The sequence below is a fragment of the Eleginops maclovinus genome, chromosome 7, assembly GCF_036324505.1.
Source record: "Eleginops maclovinus isolate JMC-PN-2008 ecotype Puerto Natales chromosome 7, JC_Emac_rtc_rv5, whole genome shotgun sequence".
Classification (NCBI taxonomy): domain Eukaryota; kingdom Metazoa; phylum Chordata; class Actinopteri; order Perciformes; family Eleginopidae; genus Eleginops; species Eleginops maclovinus.
In genome coordinates, this window is record NC_086355.1 from 12,582,223 (window position 1) to 12,595,925 (window position 13,703).

Here is a 13,703-nt window from a genome sequence, read left to right on the forward strand (position 1 = left end):
CTCAAAGGACTCATTGTAGGGAGGGATGAGTCTGTGTGCAGCCGCGGTGTGTGTGCTGTGAGTGAGTGTGTGTTTGTGGAGCCCCCTCCTCATTAACTAGCTGGTCAGCAGCGGAGGGATTAGCGAAGCAGCTCCACTCACTACTAACAGACAGGGAGACGGGGGGGATTGCAAAAAAGCTTGAATCATGCTTGTCGTCATTACTACCGGCTGGGAGTGGAGCCGAAATTGTGCAAGATACGGATAACAGCTAAGAAAGGTCCGTGTGGAAGTTTCCAGGTCTCCTCATTCCGCCGTGAAAATGCCTCACCAGGGGCTCTGCCGCTGCCGCTGCTCCTCGGACCCGTTGCATTATGCTGCCTCCTTCACGTGTGCTTTATGTTGAAGAACAGGATCTAAACCTCTAAGGAGTCTGCGAAGTCGACAAAACCAAAGCACCTGAGGATATTTTTTCTTTCTTTTCGCCGTGCGGAGATTTTATCAAGTGAAAGAAAGAGGGTGAAAACTTGTAGGCTAGTTGTTGGTCAAACATGGGGAACGCAGGGAGCATGGACCAGCACACTGATTTCAGGGGACACAACATGCCTCTGAAACTACCCATGCCCGAGCCCAGTGAACTGGAGGAAAGATTTGCAACGGTTTTGGTAAGCGACAAAACATCTTTTTCATCTGGTCTGCTCTTTGTTCCCTCCATGCTTCGCTCTCCTGGGACGGGACAGCTGTGTGTTGGTGGGTGCTGTTTGTCCAGCACGCATGTCCTTTGTTGTTCAGAGACAAGGGGTATTCCGACAAAAAAGAAACTTGTGTGAGAGGTACAAGAGATTTGCATCTGTTGCAATGCTTGAATACTGATTTGAGGGTAAGGTAACACTTTTTGAAGACTTTTCAACCCTTATCAAAGTTGATTTATAGCAGGATAATGAACTTATTGACACTCAAATGTATCTTTTATCTTTTTTTTTAACTCAAGAAGTTTCTGAGGCTTTTAACTTTTCCCTACACCATGCTGAAATACACACCATTTGGGCTCCCTTGACTTCAAACACAACATATTAAATGTTTACTGTACATTAGCCTTCTTATTCAGCAGCCTAAAACCATTCCAATGCTCCTGTACATTTCCAATTGTAATTACACCCGAGACACCTGCAGTTAAAAGATTTATTTTTATGGCAGTATTCCCTAACTTTATGAGTCCAGACGCTAGCTCACTACTGAAGCTCTAAGTGCCCTAGCATGCCAGCTCCTTTTGAAACATCTGTCACATCATAAAGTGTCAACCAACGCCTGTCAACAATTATGTTACCTGAGAGGGAATGCTGCACATTCCTGGTGTTGTTGAAAGATCCTCCAGACTTTGAAATGCATTAAGGTCAGTTAGAGGAGAAAGAAAAGTGTCTGTGCTGATTGTTGACTAAAACTAATTGACTGACTAATGCAGATTTAGTTTTAAGAAGCACCAGATCATTATTAACCATAATCACTTTCACTACAAAATGATAATAGAGGCCATTGTTGTTGGTATCAAATATGTTTTTGCTGATGGAGACACTTTTCCCCACAAAGCTCCCCAGCCAGTGAATAAAGGCCAAAATAGAAGAACAGTGCAGTGATGGTGAAATTTGAGAGCTGGTAAAATGTGGGTCAAACGTGATTGTTGCCTGGCCCACTGCTCTCATGAACATTAGCTTCTCAGCGGAAGGATTTTGACTTCAGAAAGCTGGTTCTTACAGAAGCTTGATTGAAATGTTTTATTTGCTTTCAACTTTTCTTTGCTGCTTTTTTTCTGGTTCAGGGCTTTGCTATGGCTAATGTTGAGCATGTTATGTAATGATCTTGTTCTGCACAGACCTTTCAGCCTGTAAGCCCATTACAGAAAGTGGATCAAGTTTAGGTGGAAGTCAAATCATTGTGTGCTGCTGTGTAGTGTTGGGGTGTGATTGCTGCTGGTCGGACACTGATGAATCCTATTTTGCGCAGAAGCCTTTAGGGCAGTGAGGTCTGACATAACACAACAGAGGGATTTGGAGCTTCTCCTTATTCACGTCTGCTTTTCAATTTGCTTACTTATGTCTGAGCATTGAGGTTTCCCTTCTTACATATGGGTTTCTAAACGTCAGGAACGGAACGTCAGGAATAACTGACGTAACATAACTAATCCTTATTATGCCTTCAAGAAGGAAAACAAATCCACCTGTCTAACTCGAGGATTTTGTGGGCTGGTTGTCAGAAAAGCAGATCCTCACAGCATGTCAGGAACTCCCCCACTCACTCCCTTCCTCACCCCTGCTGCCAGCATGATGCCTCAGCTCATGGTGGGATGGAAGCCTTCCAGCTTTAGAAGAATTTAGTGCTATAATCACATCATTTAGAGTTATTTAGTACCATTTAAACCCTAATGTGTCTCAGCCGTGCCTGATGGCTGTGGGCTCCATTGATGGCTCCAGTGAGTGGCACTGTGTGACTCTGATGACCTCACTTTGGTTTGAATAGCAGATAAGGATAATACCTCGTCACCCCTCTCAGTAGCCTTCCCTAACATATCAGCGGTAACCCATGCTGATGAGTCAACATTTAAGTGTGCTTTGCTGCTGACCATCATTCCTTTCACCTAATCATTGATGGTTTATCTTTCATCCTCTTTATAAATCTCAAAACAACAAAAAGAAAACACATCATTTTCAGTTGTGAATTACTGCAAAGAAAATCCCTCATTCCCTTATTATATTCGCAACCTAGGCAGGAGGGAATGGCAGTCAGACTGTTTACCTTCCACTCCTAATGTGTTTGATCAACAGGCAAGCCCTGAGTAGCAGTAGGGAGCCTTTTGGATTAAAGTCTTGTGCCGTGTTCCAGTACATTCAAGCACTCGCCTAACTAAACCCTTGAATTTCCATCAAGGACATACAGTATTTTAATTCGGGTCCATGCTGTGTGATATGAAAAGCTTCCTTTGAAATATTGACTCATGACCTCCACCATCTGAACACACCACATATGTGTATAACCACACAGAGAATATGGATAATTGCTACAGCAGGGATCTGCTGGGAATTAAATTCAGGCCGGAGCTTTGAGATGAAGAAGCCTGACATTTTAGTTGGCAGTGATTTTATTGCCAATATAGTTTTTGTAATATATAAAATATATTATTCCAAAGCCCTTCAAGAGACTTTAGGATGTCTTGTTGACTCTTGCTTCCTGAGTTTGGATAAGCACTTCACTTCTACATTTAATCAAAACAAGATTAGCTAGGCAGGCCAAGGTTAGCTGGGAGACTGGCTCAGTTTAAAGCCAACCACTGCCAGCCTCTGAACCAATATGTTTACAGTCCACCAATATTCAGGACACCTGGGAGTTTCTCCAAACTTCCCGATGGCCCGTCGCCCTGTCAAAAACACATGCGCAAATAATAAGGCTTATAACCTGACAACACATTTAATTACAATTTTGAGTACTAAACCTTGTGTCACCGGCACATTTAGGACACCAAAAATGCCCCAAAAGATCAATGTGCGATACCCTGTCTCTATTTCATTTTGTGTATGCTTTGCTTACGGTAATAAATGGAGTTAAAAAGGCTGTCTGTTTCCAAATTAAGCTAGCCATTCAATCCCATTAAGTATTTTACAATATAAAAAAGTAATTTCCAGAAACTTCTCAGATGTAAAACAGCTTCCACTGAAAGTCAAAAGCTCCAGTAACCAGTGAGAAAGTGGACCTTGAGAGGAGATTGTTTTGTCAACTGCTTTTTTCGAATGAATTGTAAACATCAATGTGTTTGATAAAAAACTAGATCACATTTAGTCTATGCTTAGTGGTGTTTTTAGACATCCTGCTTACTGTCAGCTACCAACAAGAAAATATCCTTTCTAGAAGTTAGGGTTAGGGTAAGATGTGTGTGATATGGTACCACTTTTTGCATAAAAAATGTTTACTGCGAGCATTTTCTATTAAATCAAAAGCTCCCATTGAAGACTCCGTCTAATGAATCCCTGGAGCCAACAGCTGATGTTGGAAACAGACTCTGGCTAATTGTAATGCAAGGCCTCTGCTGTGATAAGAAAGGCTAAGTCACATGTGACCATGGCCGTGAAGTGAGGTGTAGAGTAAACCCAAATATTCATTGTTTAAAGAACAAAGGTGGTAGATTTCCATGTTAGTAAAAGCTGGAATGTATCACACACACACGTGTTTAAGTGGGCTCTTTGCTTTGTGTGTCTTGTAAATGTAACTTGTTTAGTGTTTAAAAGGGCTTAGCTTTTCACATTTGACATCTAGTAAAAATGGCTCTGTAGTTGCGTAGCGAGCACGTTTGCAAGTCTTCACCTCTCTTGTGGTTGCCATGGTGTTGCTGAGACAAGTCTACAAGAAGATGGGTCCCACATGATGATGAGCTGCTAGTGTGAGGAGAACCCTTTAAATGTTTACTTTGCACAGCAAAACGCTCATAACCCAGAGAATCAAATTGTCAACATCTTGGTAGATCAATTTACTCCAGATGTTATACTTAATCAATCCAAAGCTGTCATTCAGCCCACCATTAGAAGGTACAAGCAACACGTGAAAGGGGCAAATGTGTCTCTTGGTCTATAATTTCCCACTGGCTGAAAGCATGAAATGACAGCAGTGGATCTCTGAGTCATTTGTACAGAAGGAGCCGGTCTATATGCTTCATGCTGAACCACAGGAAAATGACTCTGTGTAGCAGGAATTTAACTCAGGCCTCATGTCTGCTCTTCTGCTTCAGCTAACCACAGAGCTCACATCAAATAAAGTTGTACCCACATCCACACCAGTCTCACAGCTGAATATCATGTCTGCTGTCAGAGGGGCAGAGACGTTTACAGACAATACTTGTTTAAATGCCATATGGGGAAAATAGGCTTAGCTGTTGTTGTAGCTGCTCTTCTTAAAAGTCCCTCCAGATTACATCTAAGCTTCTTTGTTTAAAGGCTGCTGAAGCACCATAGGTTGCTGTTATTTGTCTTGCATCTGAAATGTACTCCTTAGTTTAATCACAAGAGTGGCCGTCCGGTTTAACTGTAGTGTAATTTGTCACATTTACAGATCCAAGCTAGCTGTGTTTTACCTGCCCACACAACAGCTCAACGAAAAAACCCTTAAACTGAGCCTAAACAAACTAAAAACTGAAGTTTGGAAAGATGTATTTAAGGCTAGTATAATCAATGTCTTTTACAAATCTATTGATGAATCCAAAGAAAATGATCTGTCAATTCAAGTCCTATTGATATTTTAAATTAACAACACACATTTCCTGCTTTGGTTTGAATTCTCATGATCATTGCTTAAATTAGGCAGAACAGTTCTGAGACACTGTCTGCTGCCTGCTCAGCACGGGACGGCACACTGACAAAGTTGGCGTCTAGCTGGTAAACATCTACAATTTAAACATAAATACAGAGACAGAGCTATAGTTATAGTATACAGGAATTTTAATTTTCAGGTGTTCAGAAAATATTGCAAATATTGCCTCGGCTGTCTTCGAGCATGTTGTTTGTTTCTCCCATAACCTTTGTGCAAACACAGGGATCCATCCATCTCCTTCACTATTACATGGGACCCAGGAAGTGACTAAGCTAACCCTTCTAGTTTTTCCATGTCGACTCTTCTTCATTAAAAAGCAGAACAATGGGTATTGTCTGAGGAGCAGAGGGTGAACACTGGCTGAATCCCGTGCAGCAGACCCGGGAACAGAGCTGCTCTTTATTCTGTGGAGGGCCCAAGACGGAGCCTGGCACTGGACCCAGACCCGGCAGGCTGCGAGAGGCCACCGCACATACCCACATATGTGTGTGTACGTGCGTACATGCTTGTGTATAAGCATGTGTGTTTGTGCTAGTTGGAGCCCCATGATGCCCACCAATTAGCCGTAACAGAGCTGAGCATGAAATGCTCGGGGAGCGATGAGATCCAGCATCCAGTAGGCCGACCTCTGCGGCCTCTCAGAAGGGATGTGAGCTGCTGCAGTGTTGAGGGATAATGTTCTGCACAAAACCCTGACACGAAGCCTGAAAGGCATCTTGCCTGGCTGGCAGACGGTCAGCTGATTATATGGGAACAGGTTTGTCTTGGCCTTGCACTGCTGAGATAAAACCACTGGGGCTTCAATCCCTATTGTTGTTCTCTGTTCAGTTTTGACATTCACACATTTGGGGGTAGTTTCATTTTCTGCACTGCAGCTTGTGTGGCAGTGAGTACTGACCAAGGTGATATTGACCTAAAAACATTTTTTAAACAAGGAACAGCACCCGGTCCTTGTTCTGGTGCTGGACTCGTATAAAGTCTCTGGGCTGAGTCTGGGTTAGTAACCTGGTTCTGTCTCAGCTACAGAATAGCAAGAGCAATTGAGATTTTTTCTTCACACAGCTGAAATGTGGTACTGAATGCCAGCTATCAATACAAACAGTTTGAAAAGAAACAGAAACTTTCCCCAGGAGCTTTTTGACGTCACTCCCGAGTAAGGCTTTAGTTTTGGACTTGGCCGTGATTATCTTTGCTGTAGGCCTTCCTGCGTAAGAAGCAGGTGTACAACGACGCATCCTGGAACAGTCCAGCCTGGTCCTCTTTTGTGTTGGTCACAGCCAGTTTCCAGTGTTGTCCAACAGGACCAATCCAAGGGCCACACAAAAGAGCAGGAGAGTCTCTGCTCTTTAGAGAAGTGCATTATGGTCCGGATCTGTCCATGCTCCAAGATGGCAGCTGTGCTAATAAACTAAGATTGCTCGGCCAAAGTGCTTCACAAAAGTGGGTGTTTTGTTTATGAACTGTTAAGAATGAGTTAATGTTAAAACTTTAGAGCTTTTTATCTGAGACCCTGTCCAGGAAAGCCTTCAAATGTCTGTGTCGTTGTGACAAATAGTGGTGTGTTGTGGCTTCAGGGTCAGCATTATCTTGTGACATTGATATTGACATTTGGGTTGTTGGAACATTTTGTTTACCGATTACTTTTTTCAACCGTGTACAATAACGACACAGGGTTCTTCCATCCATATATGGGAAAGTGTACAGACCGAAGTTGGATATGGACTGAAACCCAGGCCTAACTTGTAGTACTTAGTTTGGCTTGGTAGTTCACTTTAAAACCGCCTTGTTTCTGTTTTTCCTGAATGTTCTTTCTTGGGACATATGCTGCTTTTGCCGCTGCCAGAGTCAAAAAGGCAGGTTTTGTCTGGTAACGACTTGCCAGAATTAACATCTGCAGAGCAGAATGGGAGGTTCTGTTGCATTTGAATGTAGGATCACTGAAGTACATTGAAAGGCAACGGGACCTTGCCAGAGTTTGATATAGGCCCCTTCACAGCTCCAGACAATGCAAAAGTCTGTTGTTTCAGGCTTTATTGGACATATGATGTGTCTTTCACCCTGGACCCCCCACACCAAAAGTATTCATTCAGTGGGTCTGACGATTGATAGCACACTGTTGTTTTTGTAGGCTTTATTACTTTTTTCCAACAGTGTGTTATTTAACTGGCATTTGGTTAAAACACATTTTAAATATTTCTCCCAAAAACGCATTACAGAGGTTGCTACGACTGTATCACAGCCTCTAAGCCAATGAAAAGCTTGTTATTGCCTCAGGATAAGTCCCAATGTAGACTAATGAGTAGAGGCTTCAGTTTCTGATTTTTGTGAGTGAGTATGTTCTGTGAAGTTTAGATGTTTTAGCTTTGACTCATCTGACTGCAAATACACAATAGGATTTATGTTGATCATAATCCATAATGCTCAGTGGGTAAGCTGTCAACTCTGTAGTATCCTACTATGCATACTTCTGCCTGGCCTTAAGGACTTGTGCTTGCTTCAATGTCTATCTATATTTTTTTCAATGTTTCCCATATATTTGTGTTATCTCTTTACTGGATAACACAGAAGCATATTGCTGTGTTTGCTACTGGCAGTGTTGATTCTACCAATCATCAATGAAGGGTGGGGTGTGCTGCAACCACTACAATGGGATTTCTGTAGATAATATTTCTATATTAGTCCTAAAATAATCCACAACAGGATTTTTTCTTTTCTTATTATGCTATTCTTTAGGCGGTTTAAGTTGCATCAAGGCATAGATGAATAATTGTGCCCTTAAAACAGAACTGTATTTCACCACAGATTAGAATTGTAGTTCGATTAGTCAAGAATATTCGTCATTTGTTTTGTAATGGTGTGCTACAGTAGTGACTAGTGCAAAATGATTCATTTATAAGATATCTTTAAGGTGATCTATTAGAGAATAGGTTGTGAATAGTTTGTTAAAATATTGGGGTATACTGTGCTACAACACAACAGACGAGTGTGTGTGGTTGTCATGGGATACTGTAGTTAATACAAGACAGATTAAAAGCTCTAAAGGATTATACTTAGCAGCATCGTTAAATTAGTCAGCCTCCTTTTTGTGAGCTCATAAATGTCCTGTTTATCCGGCTGCCACCTACTGAAAGCAACCCAACTTTATCAGAGGATGTTTTCTTCAAACCTGACCCAACAAATTCAAGTAAACCAATGATTTCATTCGATGACCCACTGTACCTCCCTCTTGTGAGCAAGTGTTTAGCTTGCAGATAAACAACTTTCCTTATTCATATTCTTTTTTTGCTTGGACAAAAACATGGACTCCACCTCAGTCCAGACACTTTTGCAACCCCTAAACATCTGGCCTGGCTAGAACTCATCTGTGTTCATGTATCACTTGTTTTGTTTGGACAACTTCCTGCTGCTTCAACTCATCTCCATAATGTTTCCGGTATTTGGATAACATCCAGCATGAAAGCCATTCCCTTTCGAGCCAGAGGGATTTACCCACAATGTAAACATTACACCAGCCCTTTTGCAATATTCTGCTTGTTTCCATACAACAATACCAATCTAGTGTTCAAATGTCTTACCTCAAAGGTTTATTGAACACAATCTGAATCAGAAGGCTTGGCTCTACCCTCAAGTTCTAAGATGTTTGCACAGAGGAAGTTACATTTGATTCCTCCCACTTGCAGCTGCTGTATTCTGTGCGTATAACTTGATTTTACTGTGTCATCAATCATATACACAGTGGTGTTGCATTTCTGTGGTATGGCTCACAAAATGCAGTTTCAGAAAAGGTGTGGAGAGTTATATTATATCAATGAGAGTAGCTGGTGATAAGAGCCCGCTGAGGTGAGGTTTGCAGAACTGCAGTACGTATTAAGTCGGGCTCAAACATTTGAACTCACCAAGTGGATAAGAGACATTCCAGTGAACAGCTTCACAAACATAAACACTACCGTCCAGATGAAGGGGGCTGCTGAGCTGGAGCAGGGGGTCCTGTGGATTACAAAACTAATCTGAGGACAGACAGGGGACACCTGTGCCCTCAAAGAACACAAAGGCTTACAGATCCACGCTGCGCTAATGAGGGGCGGACAGCTCGGTCTGGATAGTACATGCCTCAGGGCCCTCCTACTCCTTTCTCCCTTATGAAGGCACATATCCTTCACTACTTCCAACAGGAAAATGATTTGGATTCTCATGTCTGTTCTGCAGTGCTCCTCTGCATCCGTGTAGGGTTAACGGGAAGAGAAATAACTGGAATGTACTTTGTGAGGGTGTTTTTCAACTTAGAGTAGCCCGAAGGGCTAACTTTGTTAGGACTTTGTGAATTGATAAAGTGAGCATTGGGAGATAACTGTACCATTTCCATGGTATTGAGCAATTTGAAAATGTTTGTTATGACTAATCCTAAATGACTGATGCACTCAGAAGTTTTTCTTGTTGTGGCCTGTAGTCTTGTGTCTGTAATGCTCATTAAAAACACAGCAAGAGGTTTCAAAGAACAGTAATAACGTGGGGGTTGGAACATTGCTTTGGATGTTGCAAACTGGGTGTTTACACCATTAGAAGATGCGATCTGTTATTATTTAGATTTTGTGTTGTTTCACATTCATGGAGAAAAGAGTTTTGATGATTTAGATGCCAGATCTACATGCTCAGTCCTGAAGATTGAAGTTGTTTCTGGAGTTGGTGCATTAGCAGGGAAAAAAAGGTAGAGCTGGCAGAAAGAGGAGCGTGGGCGGGTCTCAGACTCAATGCAGCCCAAGTCCCCAAGGACAAATCAATCCCTGCTCAGAAAAATATGGGAGAGGACGAAGTGTGGCTGAGAGGCACCGCACTCTTTAGTCTCTTTCTGTCTCTTTCAGTATCTTGTTAATGTGTATTATATGTGCATTAGTAGAAGTTAACTCGGAAGCTTGTTTTCAACACTTTACTGACACTCTCTTTCTTTAAAGCAGTTTTCATGCTGTGGTAGATGGGTTTTCACATTCTGTATTGGAACAAGAAGACTCTAATGGAGCTTGAAACGGAGGCCAATTGCCCATTAAAAACTCATTACTCCCCCCAACTTGAAAAAAAGCATACCAGAAACCTTGTGTGTTGTATTGAGTTCTTTTGTGCACACTGCTGATGCAAAAGCCAACATGTGGAAGTTAACTAGTCCACTTTATTGTACTTTAGTTTTAATTCTGGTAAAATACTTTGAACTACCTTGTAGTATTGTTTTCTGATGATGATGATGATGATGATGATGATGATGATGATGATGATGATGAAAGGGATAACCCATTTGACCTTGGATGCTGGCAGCATTAGAGGCAAATGAAACATCTGCAACACCAGACTGTAAGAGTGAACATCCGTTAGTGTGAGTCAGGACTTGAATCCCTCCAGGTAAACTCTTTGCAGTTTGTAACAGTTGTTTTACATTTTGAAAGCCTGTGGGCTGATTATTAAGGTGTCCAGGGTACTCAATAAACAAAAGACCAGACTGGAGGAACATTACTGTCAAAGTGTGACTGTATTAACTTTTCCGATTATACAGCTCCGGAAAAAATGAAGAGTCCACTCCAAATTTTTCTTAAATCTTTATCTCTACATGTATGGCAGCCATTGCAGTGAAAATGAGAAAAACTGTCAGTAGTTTATAGAATACAATAATAATAATAATAATAATAATAAATAAAAAAAACATTTCACTCAAAGACAGACCTATGAATAATAAAGCAAGAGAAAATGATAATGCTGAAATGGTCTCTTAATTTTCTCCGCAGGTGTAGATGTTCAGACTATTCTAGACTAACATACTTTTAACTGTATAGCTTCTTGTTTTTCTAGCATAGTACGTCTTTTTACAGCAGTTGCAATTAAGGCAGGCCCTCATGTGGCTGTGTGTTTGCTTTTGTAGCCAGCTGTGCTGTGAAGGCCGTGCCTCCGCAGACCTCCTGGAAAGTAGTGGTTGGTCGGTTGGTGGGCTTCCAGCCAGCTGCCTATTTTTACTCTTTTTATGACTCAAACGGCTTAATGAGAGGATACATGTACACATATTTCTGAGCCATCAGCCTGATGTGAGGATAAACATTGGCATTCATTGATATCGGTAGCAGCTGTTAAAGTTGAACTACTTATTGTCATAGTAGCACAGTTGTGAGTGGATCCACTGTGGCATACTTTAGCATCACCATGGTGAGAGGGGATCCCAGGCCCCCTAACAGCAGAGGAGGACTTCTCTGACCCAGGATCTGTTCAGCCTGTCAAACCTCAACTGTGAAAAACCTGTTGTCCAGATGCAATAAAACATTATTTTAAGGAGTACCGCAAGAATCACATGTTCTGTGGCAGTGAATCGTTGTTAAGGTCACAAACCAGAAAACAACAACAATGTGTGTCAGCTGTTCAACCTTTGTGTGTGGTTGTCTTTTAGTTGTGTCCGACACAGTATACTGTACATAGTGGTGCTTTGTGGGTAATTGGTTGTAACTGACCTGCCAGTGTGCAGAGTGCATGACATGCTGTATTCTTGTTTTGTCTATTTAAAGTGCATTATTTTCCCCGAGATATAAATGCATTATGTAACCCTGGCTTATGCACGCACACTGGCGCACATACGTGTAGACATGTACGTCCTGCAGGAATAATTTACATGGCCTGTAAAAAGGGTTGGGTTTATTATCCATGCCTTCTTAAGATATACAGCATTTTCTTTATAAGGAATTTGTGTTACTCTTCTTACCTAAGAACCACGTTTGCACACTCAAACCAATACTTTTTTCATTTCTAATACAGTACTTAGCCATTATTTGCCAAAAATCCAATATTTAGATGAAAATACTTAGTCTCAATTATACTTTTTAATAGAGTGAGTCATTTATATGCACTTTGCTTAGTATTTCTATTATAAATATTAGTTTTGGGGTGTGCTGTAAGATGACATGGACTGTAGTGATTTCTTTGTTTGCATCAGGGAAGGCCCCATGTGTGAGCCTCAGATGTAGCCTAGATTGGCTTAGAGTCTGACATAGGATTCTGTTTGAGCCAAAAGTCACAGCTTCAGCTTTTTCCAAATGTTTCTAAAGGAGTTCACTCTCCAGCAGTACAGATGTGGGACAGCTGCTCTGGAGATGAAATGTTGTATTGGAAGCAGATTCACATTACACAGAAAGGAGATGGTCATCCAGGATTCAGTTCCATGATTTTCCCCTGCTGTCATGATCATTTTGAGTTTCTTGTGCTTTATCATTGTTTCTGACGATGTTTGTTGCTGCCTGGTTACCCATGTTTCATTCCCTATCTTTTTTGGCTTGATAGTTGTTCAAGTTGTGTAATGTATCAGCTGACGTGTAGTAACTAGATCAAAGCGTCCCATTGATAATTTGTGGATTTGTTTGTGCCTGTCAAATCGGTCAAACTTGTCAAGTCCTTCACGAGTGAAATTAAGGTGCATGTGTATTAGGTGTTGGTAAAAAATCTGCCACACCCTCCTCAACATAACCCTATTAATGCCGCAAACACAGCCAGAAATGGTGCGGTTGCAGACGTAGGGTAACCTGAGCCTCAGAGAGCTGAGTGCCTGTCACAGCTCATTAGCAAAGGGATGAAATGAAGGCTGGTGGAACTGGCTCTTTGCTTTAGTTGGAGCCGCACCAAGCAGGAAGCCCACAGCTCAGTGCACCCACAGCGACTCAGCAAACAAACCACTCATCCAGTCTGCAGGAGCACAGCACCTAGCACCAACATTATTACCACAAACCCGTTTGTCTCCAGGCCAAAAGTGATCCAATATCCAGACATAACAAGACACAAGTCTAGAAATAATAAAGCTTCAATTTGAACTTACCGTCCACAAAATAAAACATTCTGTTTTTAGTGGAATAAAAGTTGACTCTTAGTGGCTTTCTGTCATTTAATCTGACTGTCTACTCAGGTGTCTGATATTATTTTAATGTGTACTAACTTTTGTCATCTGGTTAGCAGCCAGACTGAGTCAATAGAGCCTCTCAGATTCCCAATTCCCTGCAGTCAGCACAGCAGCAATCAGCCGGCTGGCAGCATCTCCTGCATACTAATATATCTTCCTGCCCGCTCTCAGGGTAGACTGGACTGACAACGCAATCTGTACCACGAAACATAACCGTTGTGCTTCAAATTGATTTCGATGCAACTAAAGACGTTGATAACAAACTTTGCTTACTTGCCCCTACTGGGCGGACAGTACTCAGTACTCTCTTTAAGAGTTAAAAGGATAGTTGTGTAGATAAATAGCCTAGCCATAAAATAATCCACAGTATTAGAAAAATCTTTTTAAACTTCAAAGCAAGTTGTGAATTGGACCACTCATTTCAGGCTCTGCGTCGGTGTTACTCGCTCATGGAAATAGTCTG

At 41.6% G+C, this 13,703-nt stretch overlaps 1 protein-coding gene across 9 annotated transcripts in view; it reads left to right on the forward strand.

The window, feature by feature from the left end:
* fmnl2a (formin-like 2a) overlaps window positions 1-13,703 on the forward strand; it is a 45,621-nt gene continuing 31,918 nt past the window's right edge. For 6 of the 9 annotated variants that reach the window (XR_010166135.1, XM_063887842.1, XM_063887838.1 and 3 more), the window contains exon 1: window positions 1-644. Coding sequence is in view for 8 of the 9 variants with exons in the window: in XM_063887842.1 (XP_063743912.1) it covers window positions 531-644 (114 nt within the window). In the remaining variant the exon portion in view is untranslated. The remainder of the gene's footprint in view (window positions 645-13,703) is intronic. The other 3 variants (XM_063887846.1, XM_063887839.1, XM_063887845.1) reach the window with 2 other exon arrangements.